This window comes from Papio anubis, chromosome 16 (genome assembly GCF_008728515.1).
Source record: "Papio anubis isolate 15944 chromosome 16, Panubis1.0, whole genome shotgun sequence".
Taxonomy (NCBI): Eukaryota; Metazoa; Chordata; class Mammalia; order Primates; family Cercopithecidae; genus Papio; species Papio anubis.
This window is the reverse complement of record NC_044991.1, coordinates 59,764,605-59,789,922: the sequence shown is the minus strand read 5'-3', so window position 1 is coordinate 59,789,922 and position 25,318 is coordinate 59,764,605. Positions and strand designations below refer to the sequence as shown.

General features: G+C 50.5%; 1 protein-coding gene across 1 annotated transcript; it reads left to right on the top strand.

The window, feature by feature from the left end:
• Positions 1–16,748: 16,748 nt before the first annotated feature.
• LOC110740516 (uncharacterized protein C20orf203) lies at positions 16,749–20,121 on the top strand. The gene is given in 3 exon segments (XM_021921149.1): positions 16,749–17,808; positions 17,939–18,114; positions 18,116–20,121. Coding segments are annotated over 3 exon segments (591 nt in total). The 5' UTR covers positions 16,749–17,666; the 3' UTR covers positions 18,389–20,121.
• Positions 20,122–25,318: the final 5,197 nt, after the last annotated feature.

Genomic DNA, 25,318 nt, shown 5'->3' with positions numbered 1-25,318 from the left:
GTGCAGTGGCCGGATCTCAGCTCACTGCAAGCTCCGCCTCCCGGGTTCACGCCATTCTCCGGCCTCAGCCTCCCGAGTAGCTGGGACTACAGGCGCCCGCCACCTCACCCGGCTATTTTTTGTATTTCTTAGTAGAGACGGGGTTTCACCGTGTTAGCCAGGATGGTCTCGATCTCCTGACCTCGTGATCCGCCCATCTCGGCCTCCCAAAGTGCTGGGATTACAGGCTTGAGCCACCGCGCCCGGCCACACCCGGCTAATTTCATTTTGTCTTTTAAAAAACCTTTTTTTTTGAGAAGGAGTCTCATTCTGTCGCCCAGGCTGGAGTGCAGTGGCGTGATCTCGGCTCACTGCAAGCTCTGCCTCCTGGGTTCAAGCAATTCTCCTGCCTCAGCCTCTGGCTAATTAAAAAAAAATTTTTTTTAAGTAGAGACAGGGTTTCACCATCTTGGCCAGGCTGGTCTCGAACTCCTGATCTCATGATCCACCCTCCTCAGCCTCCCAAAGTGCTGGGATTACAGGTGTGAGCCACCGCGCCCAGCCTTAAAAAACTGTTTTTGTCATGGCTCCTGGAAAAATTCAAATTCCCTGTGTGGCTCACACTTGTGGTTTGCATTGTTTTCCCCTGGGCAGCGCTTTTCTAGCCACACCAGCTTCTGTCTGGTTCCTGGACTGCACCTTGCTCTTCCCAGCCTTGGGCAGGGCCTTGTCTCCCTCCCACCTCCTACAGTGTTTCCGGCCCGGTCACTGGGCCTCCCCAGCACTGTCGCCAAAAGCCCTTTACCCTGCATGTTTATGTCTTTCTTCCCTGGGTCGAGTGGAGGCTCCTGAGCACAGGCTCTCTGCTCTTGGTCTGGTACCTGGCTGGGGCTGGCCAGAAAGGCCACCTGCTCCCTGTCAGGTGTCTGGAGGAGGGTGGATGGGAACTGGCCCACATTCTGCAGCTGGAGCCTGGGGCAGCCTTCAGCCAGCGGGACCTATCTGCTGCTACTTAGGATTTAGTCCAAACAGGGGTAGGTGATCAGAATCTTCTGAGCAGAACCCATGGGTCATCAGACAGGGGCTTTGGGCCTTGCGTGGTCCTAGGAACCTGGGACCCTGCTGTGTGGGTAGAACCAGGGCACAAAGTCTCCCGCAGGCTCCATCAGGGGAACTTATTTGGCAGCTTGGATCAGGAACCAGACACCCAGTGGCCACCAAGGGCAGGGCCCTGGGTAAACACCAGTGCAGCCAGAATGGATTTGGGCTTTGCTGGGGCAGCTCCAGAGTCCATCTCAGCCCTGCTGCACACTAGCATGGTGACCTTGGCCAGTCACTCAGCTCTGCTCTAAATGACGATCGACTCACTGCCTGGGGCTCATGCAGACTGGATTGAGGGCCTTGTGGGCAGCACCCATGGAGCACAGCGTGGTCATGTGTGGGTGCTCAGGCACCCAACGCCCTGTGACTGGCTCTCCTCCCTGCTGTCAGCCACATCTGCAGGACCACTGGCTGGGATGGTGTGGGTGATAGCGCGTGGCCTCAGTTCCTGCGAGAGGAGGGGCCCCACACTGTGGGGGACTGCTAAGCCACTGCCTGGCCCTCTCTTACACTGAGGAGCCTGCCTGTGGCTGCCATCTGGAGGAGGGGGAGATACCACCAGTTCTGTAAAAAAGGCCTGTGGGTTTCCATCATCCTCAAGCTCACAGCAAGCCAACAGGTGACCTGATTGCTAAAATAGCCCAGGAGGAGGGCAGGAGCTTCCAGGATCCCAAGGTGGAGTGGCAGGGCTGGGGCTGGAAGGACGTGAGGGCACCGTTCTTGAACTTGCCCAACTCTACGACTGGCTCTGGCAAGCAGGGAGCCCCTTCCCTGGAAACCTGTGCTGGAGTCCAGGCTGGAGACCACTGGCTTCTCACCCTGTGCTGAGACAAAGAGTTGGGGGCATGAGGAGTCCCAGGTAGGAGGCCGGCCTGGATCTCACTGTCAGTGCCTTTCCAACACTGCTTTTAAGTGAACTCAGTTGTCTTCCCTAAGCTGCAGGTCAGCACCCAGGGCCCTCACCTTCCAGGTTAGAAGAAACCCAGAGCGCTGGGATCGGAAAGGCCAGGGAGAACAGACCAGCTGGGTGCTCCACTCCCACATGGGGAGGTTGAGAACCTGCGGGGCCACAGTGGGAGGGTGACAAAGACCAGCTCTCCCCAGCCCACCTGCTATATTCAGCCGTCCCAAACAAAAGGAACAAAGAAGATGGCTTCTCTCATACAGCAGATAATAAATGTTCTGATTCTCAGCCCTGAGCGGTTCATTTCCCAGTGTCCCCAGCCAGGATGTTTATGGCCTACAAGTGACTCTCCAGAGGGCCCCGGGCAGGGGTTGGATTCCTCGAGGGCAGTGTCCCATGGCTGGGGCCTCCGAGGACAGCAATGCCCGGTGAATCTTGTAACCTTGGTGCAGGCTGGGAGGCCTGGCTGGGCCGGCTGGTGAGGACAGAGCCCAGTGCCCAAGCAGCTCCATCCTGGCTGTGGAGGGGATAAACCTGGGCTGGTGGAGCCCCTACCCTGCCATCCAGCCCCAGCCCAGCTCTTGCTTTTTTGGTTTATGTCTAATTATAAATGCAATTTGTACTCATTGTAAACTTTGGAAACTACAAAAAAGTAGAAAGGAGAAAATGAAAATCATCCGTCATCCCACTGCCTGGAGATAACTATGGTGCTATTTTGTTATGTTTCTCTCCAGGCCTGTTTTTCTATATAGATCATACATATATGTATATATGTGTGCATTTTAATTGTAATCGTACTCTGTAGCTGGCTTTCCCCCAACATTACATTGTGAACATTTTCTCATAGCATTAACATTTTCTTTGAAGTTATTTAATGACTGTAAAATATTCTATTAATAATTTATTTAGCCATTCTTGTTTTTTTTCCTTTTTTTTTTCTTATTCTCTTATTTTGACTCTCATTTCTACCAAGGGAATTCAGTAGTTTTTAAAATTCCACATAAAAATATAAATCTAGCTGGGCGCAGGGGCTCACGCCTATAATCCTAGCACTTTGGGAGGCCGAGGTGGGTGGATCACGAGGTCAGGAGATCGAGGCCATCCTGGTGAAACCCCATCTCTACTACAAATACAAAAAATTAGCCAGGCATGGTGGCGGGCGCCTATAATCCCAGCTACTCAGGAGGCTGAGGCACAGGAATCACTTGAAGTCGGGAGGCAGAGGTTGCAGTGAGCCAAGATTGAGCCACTGCACTCCAGCCTGAGTGACAGAGTGAGACTCCGTCTCAAAAAAAAAAAAAAAAGTGTGTATATATATATAGCTGTTCCTTTTTAGAGATGGAGTCTCACCAGTCACCCTGGCTAAAGTGCAGTGGTGCGATCATAGCTTACTGCAGCCTTGAACTCCTGGGCTCAGGCGATTCTCCTGCCTCCTCTTCCCAAAGTGTTGGGGTTACAGGCGTGAGCCACCACTCTTGGCCAAGCTGTTCCTTCCTAACTGCTGAGATGGGGGCAATTCTGGGATTTCCTGTCAGCCATTCACACTGAGAAGGGCCCCTCAGTTTAACATCTCAGGGTGATTGCAAAGGTTTAACATATATTTGTTTGTTTGTTAAATTTTTTGAGACAGAGTCTCACTTTGTTGCCCAGGCTAGAGTGCAGTGGCATAATCTCGGCTCACTGCAACCTCCATCTCCGGTATTCAATTGATTCTCCTGCCTCAGCCTCCAGAGTAGCTGGGATTACAGGCGCCCGCCACCACGCCCGGCTAATTTTGTATTTTTAATAGAGACAGGATTTCACCATGTTGGCCAGGCTGCTTTCAAACTCTGGACCTCAGTTGATCCACCTGCCCCCTTGGCCTCCCAAAGTGCTGGGATTACAGATGTGAGCCACTGTGCCCAGCTTGTTTATTTATTTTTAACTCTATTGCTCCTTGCAGAGCAGGGCTAACCCATAGGCAGGGTGCCCAGAGTCAGCCAAGTTTAGCATTTAGAACAAGCCCCCAAAACAAAGAGTAAACCCCCATACCACCAGGGGAAGCTTAGGAAAAGAGTTTCCTTTTGCGCCCCTGGCTCGTGCTGCTCCCCAAGATTGGGTGCCATCCTGTGTCGCCCCCACCAGGCTGGATCTGCCATCCTGGGTTGTGAGCGGGTGATGGAAAGTGCTGGACAACCCCCAGTTCTGATTCTACCTGTGTCTTGAGTGGGTGGTGCTCTTGGGCAAGTCCTTTTGCGACTCTGTTTCTCCATTTCCTGGGCTGGGAAATGGGTTCTTAATGTTGACATTGACCGCCTCTGGGGCTAGGATGGAGTGAGGTAGTGCTAACTCTGAGCTGATGCTTCTGTCCATGGGGAGAACAGGTGTGGAGTCGGGGGCTTTGGGCAAGTCACCTCCCTTCTGTTAGAGCTGTGGCCCATCCTGACTGAGATCCTCTGCTGGGTCTCCTGCCCCATGGGTCTGTAGCTGCATCCTGAATGGCTGGCCCTTGCTGACCATCCTGTAGTCCAGATGACCCCTTTGCACAGCTCTGGCCTCCCAGGGCCCTGATTTAGTCCCCAGGAAAGGCACTAATCAGGGTCCCCTGCTCTCCCAGACAAATTCCTGCTCAGTAACCCAGAACCAGGCCCAAGGAGGATTCATGGAGAACCTCTAGATTTGCTGCTTCTCCCAGTCTTTCCAGAGAAATTCTGCCTTTTGTTCAGGGCTCAGGGATCATGCAAGCAGGGTTTCTGGAGGGCCAGGGCTGGACATCACTAGAGCATATCCTTCAGAAGGGCAGGGACCTTGAGCTTCTCACTTACTTGGTGCCTTCAGTGCCCAACACTGAGCCTGGCCTACTTAGACCTTTAATAAATACGGACCAAGGCAAGTGATATCTGCCCATCTGTTTCCCTTTCCATTCTGCCCTGCTCTCATGAGCTTTGTGAGAGCAGAGATGAGCGTGGTTCACCTCTGAGCCCTCAGTGCCCAGCAAAGAGCCTGGCACCTGGAGAAGGCCCACACATGTATGAATGAGTGGAGAATAGGTGGGCTGATGACTAAGTTGGGCCCTGAGAGAGTCAGAGCTGGTGATGCAGGCCCTCCTTTCTTGCCGCCTCCCGTACAGTGGGTCTTTCCTCTCTCTCAACACCTTTGATTGTCCCTTCCTCTTTCCCTCCTTGATACGGTTTGGCTATGTCCCCACCCAAATCTGATCTTGAATTATAGTTTTCATAATCCCCACATGTCGTGGGAGGGACTCAGTGGGAGGTAATCAAATCATGGAGGCAGTTACCCCCATGCGGTTCTCATGATAGTGAGTTCATTCTCATAAGATCTGATGATTTTATAAGGGGCTTTTCCCCTTTTGCTTGGCACTTCTCTCTCCTGCTGCCATGTGAGAAGGACATGTTTGCTTCCTCTTCTGCCATGATTGCAAGTTTGCTGACGCCTTCCCAGCCATGCAGTACTGTGAGTCAATTAAACCTCTTTCCTTTATAAATTACCCAGTCTCAGGTATGTCCTTTTAACAGCGGGAGAATGGACTAATACACTCCTTCTTGGTAGAAACTGGCCACCAGGAAACGATGAGGCTTCCTGTCCATGTGACTTTGGACAAGTCACTTGACCTCCCTGAGCCTTTGCTGTCTCCTGTGTAAAATGGGGCCATTGAAAGGGTTTTGTGAGGCTCAGTGCTGATGGCTTAGCACAGTCAGTGCCTGGCAGGTCATGGACACTCAGGGAGAAGCAACCCCTCTTGTTGGCAGCAGCATGGCCCCTCGAAGGTGTGAGCTCTCTGGCGTTAGCTGGCCAACCGATTGACTAGTGAAAGGGCATGGAGTAACCCTGGGCCTGGACTGGCTGAGGAGGCAGTTACAGATCCCCTGAAACCGTGGTTGCTGTTCCTGGCACCTTGGCCCTTGGCCCTGTCATTCAGTGACCTTTCTTTTGCTGGGAAGGGCACATCCTATGGTTAAGTGCTCGGCTGGGAGATGGACCCAGATCCTCTGGAGAGCTGCTCCCCCACCTCCCTGCAATGGGAAAGGTGCTTACCACACAGCCTTGGAGAACTTCCCACTGGGCTGCCCTGTATAGCACAGGGGTGGCAACCATGCACCAGAGGTGTGGTCCCCATGTGCTCTGCTCCCCGGGCCTTTAAAATGGGGGGAAATAAAGTCAGAATGAAGACTTATAGATCTGCTGAGAAGAGCAAATGCTCTGGCATACAGGACAGCACACTGGTCACTGACACACACTCCCCAGGTTACAACACAACTGTGTTGATGTGGATGATGATGATGATGTTAATGTATGTTTCATATAATTCATAATAATTATTGCTATTATCTATTATTATTAATTGATATTACTAGTGTCAGCCACAGAGGTGGGGAACATGCCCATGGCCCCTTGTAGGTGAAAGAGGCTGCCTGGTATGGCAGCTGAGAGCACAGGCCCTGGCTTGCACCTGTTCCTGCCACACAGTCACTGTGGGACATGGACAAGTGGCTTTCCCCTCTCATCCTCAGGGTCCTCATCTGGGAAATGAGGGAAGCCACCCTTCCTGGGATCCTGGCAGAATTCACTGAGGTCCACCCATGAGGGGTCTGGCCACGTCCAGTCTCAAAGATAGTGGCTGCTGCAGACACCTCCGCTTTGAGCACCTGGGTCTACTCATGTAGGTTCCCTGAGTCTCAGTTTGCCCAACTGTACAATGAAGATGGTGATCCCACCCGTCACTTCAGGTCATCGGGAGGAGGAAATAAAATGAATCACGTACTTCACCTAGTCTGACTGCCTGATGCATAGAGAATGTTCATTGAGCTGTGATAATGTTTTTGTGCTAGTAGTAGGCAGGATGATAACCTGCCCCCAGCCTCAGGCCTCCTGCCTAGGGCTTCTCCTTCTTGGTGAATTGTATAGCCCGAAACAGGGTGACCTTCATCAAGCCAGGATTGCATTCCCAGTGCCTTTGGAGCATGAGCCAAGGGGGTCAGCTGTGCAGCAGCTGCATCAGCTGCCCTGAAAGAGAAGGGGTCTTAGGCCAGGCGCTAACGCCTGTAATCCCAGCACTTTGGGAGGCCAAGGTGGGTGGATCACTTGAGTTTGGGAGTTTGAGACCAGCCTGACCAACATGGAGAAACCCCATCTCTACTAAAAATACAAAAACTTAGCCAGGTGTATTGGCGCATGCCTGTAGTCCCAGCTACTTGGGAGGCGGAGGCAAGATAATTGCTTGAACCTGGGAGGCGGAGGTTGCAGTGAGCTGAGATTGCACCACTGCACTGCAGTCTGGGCAACAAGAGCAAAACTCCGTTTAAAAAAAAATAAGAAAAGAAAGAGAAGCGGGTCTGAGTCTCTGGGAAGCTGCAGTGGGGGCTGGGCCTTGAATTGGCCCTGGACGCCAAGGCCGGAGGACGCTGAGCCTTGGTCTTCTCCTGCTCCATCTGCCAGTGGCTCCAGGGTCGTTCCCCACCTACCCTTTCTGCTCACACAATGTCAGGGCCAAAGGAATGCTTGCAACACAGCAAAAAGCTTTATTGTTTTTTCTGGCTGTAGAAGTAATTATTGTCCATTGCAGTAACAAAAATTGGAAAATTCAGTAAAACATAAATTAAGAGTATCCTAGATTGGGTGTGGGGATTCACTCCTGTAATCCCAGCCCTTTCGGAGGCTGAGGTGAGAGGATTGCTTGAGCCCAGGAGGTTGGGACCAGCATGGGCAATATAGCAAGACCCCATGTCTAAAAAAAAAAATTCAAAAATTAGCTGGGCATGGTAGTGTATACCTGTAGTCTCAGTTGCTTGAGAGGATTCCTTGAGCCCAGGAGTTTGAGGCTGCAGTGAGCTGTGATCCTGCTGCTGCACTCCAGCCTGGATGACAGAGTGAGCTCTGGTCTTCAAAAATAAAAAGAGTACCCTAAATCGTAAACTTCCAGGTATTTTTGTTATACACATATAGATACAGATTTTTTCATAAGAATGGAATCCTATTATGTTTGCTTTTTTTTTTTGAGACAGTCTCATTCTGTTGCCCAGGCTGGAGGGCAGTGGCGCGATCTCGGCTCACTGCAAGCTCCGCCTCCCAGGTTCACACCATTCTCCTGCCTCAGCCTCCTGGGTAGCTGGGACTACAGGTTCCCGCCACCACGCCCGGCTAATTTTTTTGGTATTTTCAGTAGAGACGGGGTTTCACCGTGTTAGCCAGGATGGTCTCGATCTCCTGACCTCATGATCCGCCCACCTCGGCCTCCCAAAGTGCTGGGATTACAGGCGTGAGCCACCACGCCCTGCCTATACTTGCTTTTTAAAAATCAGAATGAGTATACTTTATTCTTAAATCACCTTTATTATAAAATATAGCACATACAGAAATAACCTATAAAATAATTGTTCAATGGCATGAATTATGACAAAGCAGCACCCCTGGGAACCACCACTCGAATGAGGATCTAGAGCTTTGCCAGCCACCCCAGAGCCCTGTGTGCCCACCTCACTCACAGCTCCCTGTCCCCACAAAGTTATCCTGACTTTTAAGTTGATCACTTTTTTTTTTTTTTTTTTTGAGGCGAGGTCTCGCTGTCACCAGGCTGGAGTGCAGTGGCGGATCTCAGCTCACTGCAAGCTCCGCCTCGGAGTTCACGCCATTCTCTGTCTCAGCCTCCGAGTAGCTGGGACTACAGTCATCCCGCCACCATGCCCGGCTAGTTTTTTGTATTTTAGTAGAGGCGGGGGTTTCACCATGTTAGCCAGGATGGTCTCGATCTCCTGACCTCGTGATCCACCCGCCTCGGCCTCCCAAAGTGCTGGGATTACAGGCTTGAGCCACCGCGCCCGGCAAGTTGATCACTTTCTTGTTTGTTATTACTCAAATGTCCATTCCTAGATGTTGAAATTTTTTTTTTTTTTTTTTTTTTTTTGAGACAGCGTCTTGCTCTGTGGCTCAGGCTGGAGTGCAGGGGCACGATCTTGGCTCACTACAATCTCTGCCTTCTGGGTTCAAGTGATTCTCCTGCCTCAGCCTCCCAAGTAGCTGTGATTACAGGTGCTTGCCACCACGCCCAGCTAATTTTTGTATTTTTGGTAAAGATGGGGTTTCACCATGTTGGCCAGGCTGGTCTTAAACTCCTGACCTCAGGTGATCCACCCGTCTCGGCCTCCCAAAGTGCTGAAATTGCAGACGTGAGCCACCGTGCCCGGCTGAAATTTTCTCTTCTTAAAGTCTCTTAAGTACCTGTTTTAATCTACAGGCTTTCTTTTTCTTTCTTTTTCTTTCTTTTTTTTTCTTTTTGGTGCGGGGGCGGACAGAGTCTAGCTCTGTTGCCCAGGCTGGAGTGCAGTGGTGCAATCTCGGCTGACTATAACCTCCACCTCCCAGGTTCAAGGGATTCTTTTGCTTCAGCCTCCTGAGTAACTGGAATTAGGGGTGCCCACCACCATCTCTGGCTAATTTTTGTATTTTTAGTAGAGACGGGGTTTTGCCATATTGGCCAGGCTGGTCTGGAACTCCTGATTTCAAGTGATCCTCCTGCCTTGGCTTCCCAAAGTGCTGGGATTACAGGGGGGAGCCACCTTGCCTAGCCTACTTATTTTTTAACCTGCTTTTTTTTTTTTTTTTCTTTTGACTTGGTGGTATATCTTGGACCTCATCGATGTTAGTAAATGTGATTCCTTTTTATTTATTTATTTTTAAAATTTTGTTTTAGAGATGAGGTCTCACTATGTTGCCCAGGCTGGTCTCAAACTCCTGGGCTCACGCAATCCTCCCTCCTCAGCCTCCTGAGTAGTTGGGGCTATAAGTTTCTCCATCATTTTTAATGACTCCATTGTTCCATCGAAGGGATGGATATAACTGACCTGTCCTCTGCTGATGGACACTTAGATTGCTTTCATACTTTTGCTGTTACAATCAATACTGTAATGAAAACCTTTTTTTTTTTTAATTTTTATTTTTGAGATAAGGTGTCACTCTGTCACCCAGGCTGGAGTGCAGTGGCATGACCACAACTCACTGTAGCCTCGAGCTCCTGGGCTCAGGCAATCCTCCCACTTCTGCCTCCCAAGTAGCTGGAACTACAGATGTGTGCTACCACGGCTGGCTAATTTTAGATATATATTTTTTAAGTCATGGGGTCTTGCTATGTTGTCTAGGCTGATCTCGAACTCCTGGGCTTTATCTGCCTGCCTCAGCCTCTCAGAGTGCTTGGATTACAGGTATGAGCCACCATGCGTGGATGAAAAACTTTATCCATATGTCCTTGTGCACTTGAATGATTTCTAGAAGAAATTTCTAGAAATAGAGTCATGGGTCCAAAGGACAGGCATTTAAAAAATAACAACTTTATTGAGATATCATTCATATACCATATAATTCACAAGGTTTTTATTATATTCACAAAGTACAACCATCACCACAACAATTTTAGAACATTTTCATCACTCCCCAAAGAACCTTATACCCATTGCTCCTGAACCCTCTTCCCCAGCCCTAGGCAACCACTAATCTGTTTTCTGCTTTCTGTCTCTATAGATTTCCCTATTCCAGACATTTCATATGAATGAAAAAGTGAAAGCTTTTTTTTTTTTTTCCCCAGAGATAGAGTCTTGCTCTCTTCTCCAGGCTGGAGTGAGTGCAGTGGCGCAGGCATAGCTCACTGCAGCCTCCAACTCTTAGATTCAAGTGATCCTCCCACTTCAGCCTTCTGAGTAGCTAGAACCACAGGTGCATGCTGCCATGCTCAGCTCATTTTTTATTTTATTTTATTTATTATTTTTTGAAATAGAGTCTCACTCTGTCTCCCAGGCTGGAGAGCAGTGGCATGATCTTGATTCACTGCAACCTCTGCCTCCTGGGTTCAAGCAATTCTCGTGCCTCAGCCTCTTGAGTAGCTGGGACTACAGGCACCTGCCACCATGCCCAACTAATTTTTGTATTTTTAGTAGAGACAGGGTTTTGCCATGTTGGCCAGGTTAGTCTCAAACTCCTTTGTTTTTGTTTGTTTTTGAGATGGAGTCTCGCTCTGTCGCCCAGGCTGTAGTGCAGTTGTGCGATCTCAGCTCACTGCAACCTCCCCTTCCTGGGTTCAAATGATTGTCCTACCTCAGTTTCCCAAGTAGCTGGGATTACAGATGCCTGCCACCACACCTGGATAATTTTTGTATTTTTAGTAGAGACAGGATATCGCCATGTTGGCCAGGCTGGTCTGAAACTCTTGGCCTCAAGTGTTCCACTTGCCTCAGCCTCCCAAAGTGCTGGGATTTCCAGTGTGAGCTACCATGCCCGGCCTCAGCTAATTTTTAATTTTTTTGTAGAGATGGGGTCTCACTGTGTTGCTCAGGCTGGTCCTGAACTCCTGGCCTCAGGTAATCCTCCCACCTCAGCCTCCCAAAGTGCTGGGATTACAGGTGTGAACCACTGTGTCTGGCCCCAGCATGTGTCAGCACTTTAGTCTTTCTTTTTATTGCTGAATAATATTCCATTGTATGAATATACCACCTTTCATTTATCCATTCATCAGCTGATGGACATTTGGGTTGTGGTGGTTTCTATTCTGGGGGAATAATGCTGCTATGAATAGTCAAGATTTTTTTTTTTTTTTGAGATGGAGTCTCACTCTGTTGTCCAGGCTGGAGTGCAGTGGTCGATCTTGGCTCACTGCAACCTCTACCTCCCAGGCTCAAGTGATTTTCCTGCCTCAGCCTCCTGAGTAGCTGGGACTACAGGCACATGCCACCACGCCTGGCTGTTTTGTTTTTTTGTTTTTTCTATTTTTAGTAGAGACAGGGTTTCACCATGTTGCCCTGGGTGGTCTCGAACTCCTGAACTCTGACAATCCACTCGCCTTGGCCTCCCAAAGTGCTGGCATTACAGGCATGAGCCACTGCACCCAGCCTTATGTAAGTTTTTATGTGAATATATGTTTTCATTTCTCTTGGATATATACCTTTTAGGTGCTGAATTGCTGGATCATATAACTCTATATATAACCTTTTGAACTGTCAGGCTTTTTCCAAAACATTTTACATTCTTAGCAGCAGTGTATGAGGTTTCTGATTTCTCCATATTCTCATCAACACTTGTTACATCTGTCTTTTTTATTATAACTAACCTAGTGGGTACAAAGTGGTATCTCATTGTGGTTTTGATTTGCATTTTCCTAACGATTAATGTTGTTGAGTATCTTTTCATGTGCTTATTGGCCATTTGTATATCTTCTTTGGAGAAATGTCTATTTACATCCTATGCTTATGCATTAGTCTGTTTGCATTGCTCTAAAGGAATAGCTGAGACTGAGTAATTTGTAAAGAAAAGAGGTTTATTTGGCTCACAGTTCTACAGGCTGTACAGGACGCATGGCACCAGCACCTGCTCCTGGAGCAGGCCTCAGGAAGCTTCCAATCATAGTAGAAGGCAAAGGGGAGCCAGTGTGAGCAAAAGAGGGAGTGGGAAGTGCCAGCCTCCTTCAGACAACCAGCTCTCTTGTGAAGTAACAGAGCAAGAACTCCCTCATTACTACGAGGGGGACACCAAGCCATTCATGAGGGAGTCACCTCCATGACCCAAACATCTCCCAACAGGCCCCACCTCCAGCATTGGAGATCATATTTCAGCATATTTGGAGGAGACAAACATCCCAACCATATCAGCCCTTTTTTATTTTTATTTTTAAAATTTTGAGATGGAGTCTTCCTCTGTCGCCCAGGCTGAAGTGCCGTGGCACGACCTTGGCTCACTGCAAACTCCGCCTCCTGGGTTCAAGTGATTCTCCTGCCTCAGCCTCCTGAGTAGCTGGAATTATAGGCGCCTGCCACCACTCCTGCCTAATTTTTGTATTTTTAGTAGAGATGGGGTTTCACCATGTTGGCCAGGCTGGTCTTGAACTCTTGACCTCAGGTTATCTGCCTGCCTCAGCCTCCTAAAGTGCTGGGATTACAGGAGTGAGCCACCGTGCCTGGCTCAGCCCATTTTTAAACTGGGCTATTTGTCTTTTATTATTGAGTTGTAAGCATTCTTTATATATGCTGGTTAGAATCCATTATCAGATATATGATTGTCAGCTATTTTCTCCTATCCTGTGGGACACTTTTCACTTTCTTGATAGTGTCCATTGAAACACCTCTTTTTTTTTTTGTTGAGACGGAGTCTGGCTCTGCCGCCCAGGCTGGAGTGCAGTGGCCGGATCTCAGCTCACTGCAAGCTCTGCCTCCCGGGTTTACGCCATTCTCCTGCCTCAGCCTCCCAAGCAGCTGGGACTACAGGCGCCCGCCACCTCGCCCGGCTAGTTTTTTTGTATTTTTAGTAGAGACGAGGTTTCACCGTGTTAGCCAGGATGGTCTCGATCTCCTGACCTCGTGATCCGCCCGTCTCGGCCTCCCAAAGTGCTGGGATTACAGGCTTGAGCCACTGCGCCCGGCCTTTTTTTTTTTTTTTTTTGACAGGATCTTGTTCTGTTGCCCAGGCTGGAGTGCTGTGATGCAATCTTGGCTCACTGCCACCTTGCCCTCCCAGTCTCAAGCAATCCTCCTGCCTCAGCCTCCCAAAGTGCTGGGATTTCAGGTGTGAGCCACCATGCCTGACCTGAAAATTTAAATTCTGATGAAGCCCAGTCTATCTATTTTTTCTTTGGTTGCTTGTGCTTTTGGTATCATATTTATGAAACTGTTGCCTCATCCAAGGTCATGAAGATTTATGTCTATGTTCTCAGAGTTTTATAGCTTTAGCTCCTACATTTGTTTTCATCCATTTTGAGTTAATTTTTGTGTATGGTGTGAGGCAGGGGTCTGACCTCTTTCTTTTGCAAGACTGTGTTTTGCCCATTGAACTCCACCATTAAATATGTTCGGCTCTTGCAGGTGAACCAAATGTGAGGGTTTATTTCTGGACTCTTAGGACTCTTGTTTATATTTCATTGATCTCTATGTCTGTCCGTATGCCAGTACCACACTGTCCTGATTACTGTAGCTTTGTAGTAGTTTTTGAAATTGGAAGTGTGTGCACTCCAACATTGTTCTCTTTTTTCTTCTTCTTCTTCTTTTGTTTTTGGGGAAGGGTCTTGCTGTGTCACCCAGGCTGAAATGCAATGGCACATTCTTGGTTCACTGTAATCTCTACTGCCCAGGTTCAAGTGATCCTCCCACCTCAGCCTCCTGAGTAGCTAGGACTACAGGCGCATGCCACCACACCCAGATAAATTTTTGTATTTTTTGTAGAGATGAGGTTTCACCATATCACCTAGGTTGGTCTCAAACTCCTGGACTCAAGTGATCTGCCCACCTTGGCCTCCCAAAATGCTAGGATTACAGACATGAGCTACCACGCCTGGCCCACCATTATTCTTTTTCAGGACTGTTTTGACTTTTCTGAGTCCCTTAAATTTCCATATGAATTTTAGGATCAGCTTGTCAATTTCTGTAAAGAACCAAGTTGGAATTTTGATGGAGATTGTGTTGAATCTGAAGATCAATTTGGGGAGTCTTGCCATGTTAACAATATTAGGTCTTTAGATGCATGAACATTGGTATTTTTCCATTTATTTATGGCATCTTTAATTTCTTTAAACAATGTTTTGTAGTTTTCAGATTATAAGTTTTGTACTTCTTTTATTCCTAAGCATTTTATTCTCTTTGCTGCTAGTATAAATTGAATTATTTTCGTAATTACATTTTTGAAGTGTTCATTGCAAATGTGTAGAAACTCAATTGAATTTTGTATATTGATCTTGTATCCTGCAACTTTGCCAAACACATTTATTAGTTACAATATTTTTTTTAGTGGATTCTTTAGGATTTTTTTTTTTTTTTTTTTTTCTCTGTCGCCCAGGCTGGAGTGTAGTGGTGTGATCTTGGCTCATTGCAACCTCTGAACCCCAGGTTCAAGCAATTTTTGTGCTTCAGCCTCCTGAGTAGCTGGGGTTACAGGCGCACCACCACACCTGGCTAATTTTTGTATTTTTAGTAGAGTCGGGGTTTTGCCATGTTGGCCAGGCTGGTCTTAAACTCCTGACCTTAGGTGATCCGCCTGCCTTGGCCTCCCAAAGTGCTGAGATTACAGTCATGAGCCACCGTGCCCAACCAGGATTTTCTATGTCATCTGCAAATAGGAATAGTTTTACTTCTTCCTTTGCAACCTGAATGATTATTTTCTTGCCATTGTACTCAGTACAATGTTGAATACGAGTTGTGAATTCAACTTTGCCGTAAGAGTGGACATCCTTGTCTTGTTCCTGGTCTTGGAGAAAGCACCCAATCTCTCACCATGAAGTATGATACCAGCTGTAGGAACACTCTTCTTAGAACTCCCCGAAAGACTGGCTGGTTTACATCCTCAGTTCCAGCAGTATACAAGCAGGAGGCCTAGTCCCCCATCCCTTGCCAACACAGTAACCCCAGGCTTTAGAGGCGAAGAACCCAAGCCTGGGAGGGAAGTGCTGCGTGCTATGTCACACAGATACTCAGCGACCTACAGTTCAGCTGTCCACATGCACTGGGAGTGAGCCCCGGACACTCAGCCTTCCCTCCCCTGGGGTGGGATGCCTTGTGACCCCCTAAAAAAAGCACTGGTACAGAGGAACTTCTGGGTTCTGTTCTTGTATAAGTCACTGGCTGTGCAACTGTAGGCAGGTCACTTTCCTCTGGGCCTTGGTTTGCCCATCTGGGTAGTGGAAAGAGTGTTCCACCTTGAAATCTTCCAACTCTGACCATCTCTGCCCCACCCACCCTTAAATTCACAGTGGCTTCAGCATCCACCACTGCCCAGAGAAGCCACCAGAGGGCGCCCCAGACCATCATTTGACCCAGCTTGGGTGCAGGGTGCCCTGGGGAGGCTGAGAGCAGTGCCTATTTTCCAGGAGCTGCTAGCTGTGCTTGCACAGACTTCCTGTGACTAGACCCGCCCGCTCCTCTGGCTGAGCTCTGATCTCCAGGAAGGGAGTAATGGAGGCACCATACCCAGGGTGAGTGACCTAGCACTCACCTTGCCTGCTCTGGGTTGCCGCCTGAGACTCAGGCTTTGCAGCATCAGGGCCAGCAGCCTTGCGTCTCTCAGCCTTGGGAGGCTTCCACCATCTCTGAGCAGGCCTCTCACCGGTGCTGCATCCTCTCCCCACCAAATTGCCCAGCAGCAGGAAGCCCCCCAAACTGGTGGGTGTCTGGCCACCTGGAATGAGGACCTCACTGTCCTTTGTGGATGTGAATGTATTCATGCTGGGGGCCTGGACAGTGTAGTCTCCAAAACCACAGCATCTGGGACTCCTAGATACCTCCAGGATAGATCCTAGAACCATAGAAGCAGAAATCACAGACATCAGGAACCACCCAGAACTTCCCAAAAAAACCAGAGGAGGCTCCATCAGCACCCCCATGACCCCCCAGGGCTGATTTTACCCTTCGAATAAAATCAAAACCTTTGCTTTGCAAATTGAGCTCCGAGACACAGCAGCATCTCCCTACCATCCCAAGAGTCTCACCAGCCCCCTGCATGGAGGGCTACTGGGCCCCCTCTGATGCCAGGGGTATTTGCTTTTTTTTTTTTTTTTTTTTTTTTGAGACGGAGTCTTGCTCTGTCGCCCAAGCTAGAGTGCACTATCTCAGCTCACTGGCGCGATCTCAGTTCACTGCAACCTCTGCCCCACCAGGTTCAAACGATTCTCGTGCCTCAGCCTCCCAAGTAGCTGGTACTACAGGTGTGCACCACCATGCCCAGCTAATTTTTGTATTTTTAGTAGAGACGAGGTTTTGCCCTGTTGGCCAGGCTGGTCTCAAACTCCTGACCTCAAGTGATCCTCCTGCCTAGGCCTCCCAAAATGACAGGTGTGAGCCACCGCACCCAGCCACATTTGCTTTGCATTCCAGTTGTTTGTATGTGTGTTTTCTCTCCCCTTCTAGACTGGGGTCCCCTTAAAGGCAGAGTGAATCTCAGATTCATCTTAGTCCCTTCCTAGGGTCTTGTTCAGGACCCTGCATCCAGCAGATGCTCCACAAATGTCAACATAGGAATCCAGATCTCATCCTCTCCTCATTCAAAGGATCCAGGGCTGCCTTTTCCTCTTCCGTAGCAGTGTGGCTTTGCGGAAGACACTTAAGCTCTCTAATCCTTCTCCTCAGAGTGCCAGACTGCAGCTGCCACATGAAGAGGTAAGACTCAGACAGGCTAGGTGCCAGGTCACCCCCCAGTTCCCCAGACCTTTCAGATGGCAGTGGCTGGCTACTCAGGTCAGACCAGATACTGTGCTGGACACTTCAGCTTTGTTATCTCCCCCAGTCTTCTCAGAGGCTCTTTGAGGTGGGCACTGTTGCCATCTCCAGCCTTACCAATGGGGAAACCCAGGCATATGACCATGAGCTCCCTTGCCTGAGGTCACGTTGGTTGGCAAAGGTGTCTGAGCCTATAGCCCTGCTTTGAATCGAGGGCAGGGATGAGCAGCTTCAGGGAGTTTTCTTGTCCACCCCATAAGAATCTTCAAGGCTCAGAGATCATTTGCTCCAATTTTCTCATTTCTTTTCCTTTATTTATGTATTTATTTATGTTTTGAACAGGGTTTCACTCTGTTGCCCACTTTGGAGTGTAGTGGGGCAATCATGGCTCACTATAACCTCAACCTTCTGGGCTGAAGTGATCCTCCCACTTCAACCCCTTGAGTAACAGGGACCACAGGCGCAAGCCAACACACCCAGCTAATTTTTTTTTAGAGATAGGGTCTCCTATGTTTCCTAGGCCTGTCTTGAACTCCCAGGCTCAAGTGAGTCTCCTGCCTCAGCCTCCCAACATGCTGGGTCACAGGCAGTAGCCACCTCGCCTGGCCAGTTTTCCCTTTACAAAGACTGGAATGTTGAGCCCGGAAAGAAGTGCTGTCCCTGTCTCTCATACCTGGGCTGACACTGGGGACTGCTGGGAAATTAGGGAAGACCTGAAGCCCCCTGCGAGTCTCAGGTACTAAGATTCTATGATCTTCTTGGGGGTCTTGTTCCCAATAAGTCATGTCAGCCTTGACTGGACTCACTGCCCACCTCTGGGACTTTGGCGGTGGGGTGGGAAGGAGGACCTCAAAGGCTCAGCGAGTCCACCCCCAGCCCAGCCACCAGCGCCAGCCTCCTCCTCCACAACACCCAGGCCCTTATCAGGAAAGGATTTGGGTTGGTGGGGAGGGGCAGGGGGGAAGTTGGAGGCCCCAGGCTTGGCAAGGTGGGTCGGAGAGATAGGGAAGTGGGGAGGGGGCTGCGGGCCCCTGCTGGGTGGGGGAGGGCAATGGGAGGGATGCCCAGAATGGGCACGGTGGGGTGCTTTGGCCAAGCTTTGTCCTCGCTGGCCTGGCCCTCAACATGGTTCCAGGACTTCTGCCTCCCATCCTTGCCAGGCAAGTTGCCTGCACCTTTAATTAGCAAGCAGCAGTTTCTCCCTGATTCATCACGGTCGCTGTTTAATTAGCCAAGCCCAGGGCACCCCCACCCCCAGCTCTGCCTGCTTGTCTCACCAAGGCCACCACCACCTCATGGTGTCCCCTGTCACCACTCCCCATACTTATTCTGCTCCCCAGAATGGGGGATGGGCCCAGCATGCCCAGCTGAAACCTCAAGGAGATTCTGGGCACCGGCGCTTGTATTCAAGGCATCCAGCAAACATGATTAGGGACCGAGGCTGCGCCAGGCTGGCTCTGGGTAGAATCCCGGCCGGACATGCGGGGCAGGCTCTGGTCCTGTCCAGCTGCTGGAGAATGGCTTCTCCCTTGGGAGGTGCTGGGACGTCTCTCTGGCCTGGTCCCTGGGTGCTGGGAAGAGGCTGCAGTACTCTTGTGTGTCACTGCACCCCACATCCGGAAAGGGACACCATGTCTTCCTCTTCTTTCCTCTTCCAGAGCCCAGAAAGCTCCTCTGAGAACACTGGACTTCAGGAGAGGGGCCCATGCTCTGTACCCAGCCCTCAGCAGCCAGATCCTAGAGTCCCAGTGCAAGCTGTGGGCCAACGGAGGGGGGCGGACTCAGGCCTGCTTTGTGCCTGCAGGATCTGGGGAATCGGGAGCACTGGCCGGAGCCCACGGTTTGGGGCCGAACCAGCCGCCTTCTGTTTCCCTGAAGAAGGGTGAGGCTGAGGGCCCTTGGAACAGAGCCCCTGTGTCATTCTGTGCAGGGCCAGGGTAGCCACTAGTCACTGTGGGCAGAAGCAAGATGCAGAGGCTCAGCCTCCATCCCAAGCCTGTGCTCCTGCTGGGCTGTGGGAGGTGCGACCCTTCCACTGTTTCGTGAACTGAGAACATGGAGGGACTGGCATTTGCTGTGTTACCCTGTGGTGCCGTCAGCGTGTTGTGACAGGGGCAGGAGGAGTGTGCTAGAACCCACCCACTCTGGTAGTGTCCATCTCTGTGGCCTTGGGCCAGCCTCCAAAATGTACCATGCCTTAGTTTCCCTATGATTCATAGCTGCTTCATGGGCTGTTGTGAGGATTAAATGGCTTACAGTGTGTTTGGGTTTGGTTTTGTTTGGATTTATTTTGGTTTTTTTTGAGACAAGGTCTCACTCTGTTGCTCAGGCTAGAGTGCAGTGGTGCAATCACAGCTCACAGCCGCCTCGACCTCCCAGGCTCAAGCAATCCTCCCATCTCAGCCTCCCTGGTAGCTGGGACTATAGGCACGTGCCCCCGTACCTAGTTAATTTTAAATTATTGTAGAGATAGGGTCTCACTGTGTTGCCCCGGCTGGGACTTACAGTGCTTAGAGCACTTAGGAACACTGTCTGGCAGGAGTGCTTGATAGTCATTGGCTGTTTTTGCCATTCTTTTCCCTCCTTTATCCAATCAGCACTCCTTGCCAGGTATGAGGAAATTGATGTCAGTGGGAGAGGCGACCTCCCTGCCTTTCAGAGTTTGCCTCCTCGTTGAGGAGGCAGCTGAGAACAAATGAGTAAGGAAGAACACGGTTTCATCGGAGTAAAGCCTGCGGCTCATCAGTATAATGTACCAATGTCACTTTCTTGGTTTTGACCACTTACCATGGTTAGGTAATAGGTTGCCATAAGAAAAAACTGGGTGAAGGGCCAACAGGAACTCCCTGTACCATCTGTGCAATTTTTCTGTTGCAAAATAATTTCTAAATTATTCCCTAAAGAAAGTTTCTTGGCCCGGCACAGTGGCTCACGCCTGTAATCCCAGCACTTTGGGAGGCCAAGGCGGGCAGATCACAAGGTCAGGAGATCGAGACCATCCTGGCTAACACAGTGAAACCCTGCCTTTACTAAAAATACAAAAAAAATTAGCCAGGTGTGGTGGTGGGCACCTGTAGTCCCAGCTACTCCGGAGGCTGAGGCAGGAGAATGGCATGAACCCAGGAGGCGGAGCTTGCGGTGAGCCGAGATTGCGCCACGGCACTCTAGCCTGGGCAATAGAGCAAGACTGTCTCAAAAAAAAAAAAAAAAGAAAAAGAAAAGACAGTTTCAGGCAATGGTTAGTGCCATGAAGCAAATAATCAGGGGCAAGAGACAGAGAGAATAGGGATCGGGGCATTTCAGGAGGGGTGGTCCGGGAGAGCCTCTGAGGGAGGCAAAGCTGAGCAGAACGTGAGTGATGGGAAGGGCAGGGCAGGAGGAGGCAATGGTGAGTGCAAAGGCCTGGAGGCAGGATGGACTTAGGCTGTTGAGGAAGCTGGGGAGCCTGGGCTCCGGATCCCACACCCCTGGCCACTGCCCTGGACTGGGAGAAAGGACCCCAACTCTGGAGTCAGCTAGACCTGGGTGTGATACCCACCGCTGCCTCGCTGTGTGGCCTGGGGCAAGTAGCTGCCCCTCTCTGGGACCTGGATCTGCTGCCAGGGATGGTGGAAGAAAGCCTGCTCCTCAGAGGGCACAGACGGTGGGAGAAGTGGGTAGGGGTTAGCTTGCCTAGGGTGCTGTAGGTGCCATCAATGGATTGGGGAGATACCCTGAGGGACCTGATGCCCTCTGAGCCTGGAAGGGTGGGGGAAGGCAATGCCCCCTGCTGTGAGTGGTGGGGCTGAGGAAGGAGCTGGGACCAACACTCCTGCACTCCAGGCTATGCACCTGACCCTGAGCAATCCCCTGACCTGTGGTAGTTTCACCCTTTCAACTCTGGGTGGGGAACTATATCTAGCACTTTGCACACATTAGTTCTCCATTTTACTTTTTTAGACACAGGGTCTTGCTCTGTCACCCAGGCTGGAGTGCAGTGGCATAATCTTGACTCACTACAGCCTCAATCTCCTGGGCTCAAGCAATCCTCTCACCTCAGCCTCCTGAGTAGTTGGAACTACAGGCGTGTGCTAAAATACCCAGTTAATTTTTTAATATATTGTAGCAACAGGGTATTACTATGTTACCCAGGCTGGTTTGGAACTCCTGGCCTCAAGTGATCCTCCCACCCTAGCCTCCCAAAGTGCTGGGATTACAGGCATGAGCCACCAAGCCAAGCCCTAGTTCTTCTTCTTTTTTTTTTTTTTTTTTTTGAGACAGAGAGTCGCTCTTGTCTCCTAGGCTGAAGTGCAATGGCAGGATCTCGGCTCACTGCAACCTCTGCCTCCAAGGTTCACGCAGTTCTCCTGTCACAGCCTCCCCAGTAGATGGGATTACAGGCATGTGTCACCACACCTGGCTAATTTTTGTATTTTTAGTAGAGACGGGGTTTTACCATGTCTCCCTCAGGGTAACTGTAAGGATTAAAATGAAGAACTAGGGCCGGGCACAGTGGCTCATGCCTGGAATCCTAGTACTTTGGGAGACCAAGATGGGTGGATCACTTGAGGCCAGGAGTTCGAGACCAGCCTGGGCAACATGGTGAAAACCCATCTCTACTAAAAATACAAAAATAAGCCAGAGGTGGTGGCACGTGCCTGTAATCCCAGCTACTCAGGAGGCTGAGGTGGGAGAATCGCTTGAACCCAAGAGGCAGAGGTTGCAGTGAGCTGAGATCGAGCCAGACTCTGTCTGAAAAAATCGAGCGAGACTTTGTCTCAATAAAAAGATCGAGTGAGACTGTCTCAAAAAAAAATATCCTCATACTGACCCTTGCCTTAAGGATACAAGCACTCTGTTTTAAATTGGAGAAAGCAGAGACACAGACAGGTTAAGTGACTCACTCAAGGCCACACAGCTTACCCACAATTTGAAGCCAGGGACTCTCTGATAGCACTGTGTAGATGTGGAAACTGAGGCACAGAGAAGTTGAGGCGTCTACCCCAAGTGACCCAGAGAGGAAGCTGGGGAGCCCGGGCTCCAGATCCCACACTAATAGTCTAACACTTCCCCATCCTCCACACTGCTGGCCACTGCACTGGACTGGGAAAAAGGACCCCACCTCTGGAGTCAGCCAGACCCGGGTGTAACGCCCACTGCCGCCTCGCGGTGTGGCCCTGGGCAAACAGCTGCCCCTCTCTGTGACCTGGATCTGCTGCCAGGGATGGAGGAAAGAAAGCGTGCCTCTCAGACAGCCTGAAGATGGGTGGTGTGGTGGGAAAGCTCGGAGGGCTTGGTGCTGGCGCTCTCTCCTGTCCAATGTCTGCTTCTGCGCCGGGCAGGAGGACGTGCAGCAGTGCAGGGGAGAGGTCTCGCAGGAGAGGAGTGGGGGGGCCTGGCTCCTGCCCGCAGCCACTCGGCCACTCAGCCACTCTGTTTGCTGACCCAGAAATTCTGGGAAGTCCCAGTTTGGGAGAATATCCCCCCGGGGGGCAGGGTCATCAAGAAGAGGAATAGGGGTTTTGCGGAGGTTTGTGTGATGGGCCCCCCTCCCCTCCACTTACCCCCAGCTTGAGTGCCAGGATTCTGGAAGGTCAGTGAGCCGGGTGGGATGCCGGGTAGGAGGCTGCACCTGAGGGCAGCTGGGAATGATCACAGTGTTCACAAAAGACTTAGGCATGGCCTTTGGCTTAGCATACCCAGAAAATGAATTTCTCTACCTGCCTTCCCTGAACGGATGATCAGTGTACTAGGGGCTGAAACAGCTCGATTCTCCAGGACATCGAGTGACAAATCCAAGCGCCAGTTTCTCCATCCACAGTGTGGGCCAGGGTGTTAGGGGCCAGATCACATTAGCCCCACTCCAATTCCTTTCATATCTGAGGACCTGAGAACCTAGCTTAGGAATGGGAAGGGGGCCCAGAGAGTGGGGTGTGGCACGGGGTTCGGGGCGTGTGGTGGCACTGGGGCTGGGAGCCAAACCCAATCTTGGAGTTGAATCCTAGCCCTGCTGCATCCCTGGACATGTTAATTTACCACCGAGAGACTCGGTTTCCCCCATCTGTGAAGAGGGATTATTATCAGAATTGAGATCTCACCATACAGGTACACCATGCATGAGACATCATTGGTGCTCAATAAATGTCAGTCTCCATTGACTAGCTGATCAAGCTCCTTTTCCAAACCTCGAAAGGCCTAGGGAAGAATTTTGGCCCTTGTCCTACATTCAAGAGGCTGCTGTCTGGGAGATATAATCTGGTGGCTGGATGTTAGATTTGTTGAGATGTTTACAGGGAGGTGTGAGGGGCTTCTTGAATGAGGCACTTTCCCAATTAATTAGGCTCGGGGTCACAGGGCCTCCTCTGCAGGTGCCCCCAGGGGACTCCTGATCCTCTGACATCTCCCTTGCCTGAGGCTGGGCTGGCTCAACCTACAGGTCTTCTTTTTGGCAATTCCTTTTTCTTTTTCTTTTTTTTTTTTTGAGACAGAGTCTGGCTCTGTCGCCCAGGCTGGAGTACAGTGGCTGGATCTCAGCTCACGGCAAGCTCCGCCTCCTGGGTTTACGCCATTCTCCTGCCTCAGCCTCCTGAGTAGCTGGGACTACAGGCGCCCGCCACCTCGCCTAGCTAGTTTTTTGTATTTTTTAGTAGAGACGGGGTTTCATCATGTTCGCCAGGATGGTCTTGATCTCCTGACCTCGTGATCCACCCGTCTCGGCCTCCCAAAGTGCTAGGATTACAGGCTTGAGCCTCCGCGCCCGGCCTGGTTTTTTTTTTTTTTTTTTTTTTTTGAGATGGAGTCTCGCTCTGTCACCCAGGCTGGAGTGCAGTGGTGCAATCTCAGCTCACTGCAACCTTTGCCTCCCGGGTTCGAGCAATTCTCCTGCCTCAGCCTCCCGAGTAGCTGGGATTACAGGCGTATGCCGCCACACCTGGCTTATTTTTTGTATTTTAGCAGAGACGGAGTTTCACCACGTTGCCCAGGCTGGTCTCGAACTCCTGAGCTCAGGCAACCATCCACCTCGGCCTCCCAAAGTGCTAGGATTACAGATGTAAGCCACTGTGCCTGGCTGCAACTCTTGTTCTAGAAGGTTCCTCACAGATGCCACCTTCTGCCCTGACAACCTTCTGGGTGTTCTGTCTGGTTTGGGGGAGCCAGAGGCAGCTGCACGGGGTAGAAGGGGACCTGGGCCAGTCCTGACTGGGCAGCAATGGGCGTGGGGTATCCCTGGGGTGGCCTTCCCACTCTGACCCTCTCGGATCCCTGTGGCAGGGCTGACAGCACCCCACAGGGCCATGATGCTTTCATGGTGGTAAGTGTGAAAGGGTTTTAAAAACAGGAAGGCACTTCTCCTAGGTGATGATGTTGAGTTTTAGCAAATCTTCCCGTCTTTTCTGTGACTCATGGAAGCTGCAAGATAGAAATGACCTTGACCGTCATTGTTTTCCAGGAGGATGTTAAATTGACCTTGGGCAGAAAAGGGTGTTCGTCGACAAATAAATTTGGGAAACAACAATGCAGACATCCACAGGGCTCTTCACTGCAGGGTTCTGCAGAACCTTTCGTGTGTGTGTGTGTGTGTGTGTGTGTGTGTGTGTTAGTTCCAGGAAGCGGCTGGGTCTACACCAGCACCCAGGCCTACGTGACAATGGTACCCTTTCTTATTTTCCTAGAGCATCCCGTGAGTTAGAAGTCTACGGAATCCATTTTGGGAAATGCCAGAATAGTCTAACACTTCCCCATCCTCCACAGAGCCCAGCTGGAAGAATCCAGGGGAATATGGGAGAATCTGGGGTCCAAAGAAGTTAAATGAATGCAGGAGATGGTCTGGGCTTTATTTTAAGGCTGAGATTTTAACTGACATTTTACCTCTATTAACCCATTTAATCTTCACAGCCACCCTATAAAGTAAGCACGACTGTCATCTCTGTCTTCCAAAGGGTAAACTGAGGCACAGAGGCCAAGTGCCTGCCCAAGGTTCACAGCTAGTAAAAGATAGAGTGGGACACAGATCCCAGGCTGCCTGAGTCAGAGGCTGCCCTGGCACCCCCTCGCAGCCTGTCTTTACCGCGCAGGCTCTTGGAGCTGCCTCCGCCAGCAGCCACACTCTCACAGCACTGGGCCGAGGTGCACCTTCCTGCGGTGGCTGGTCTCAGGCGTTCTCAGGAGTCTGTGACTCCGT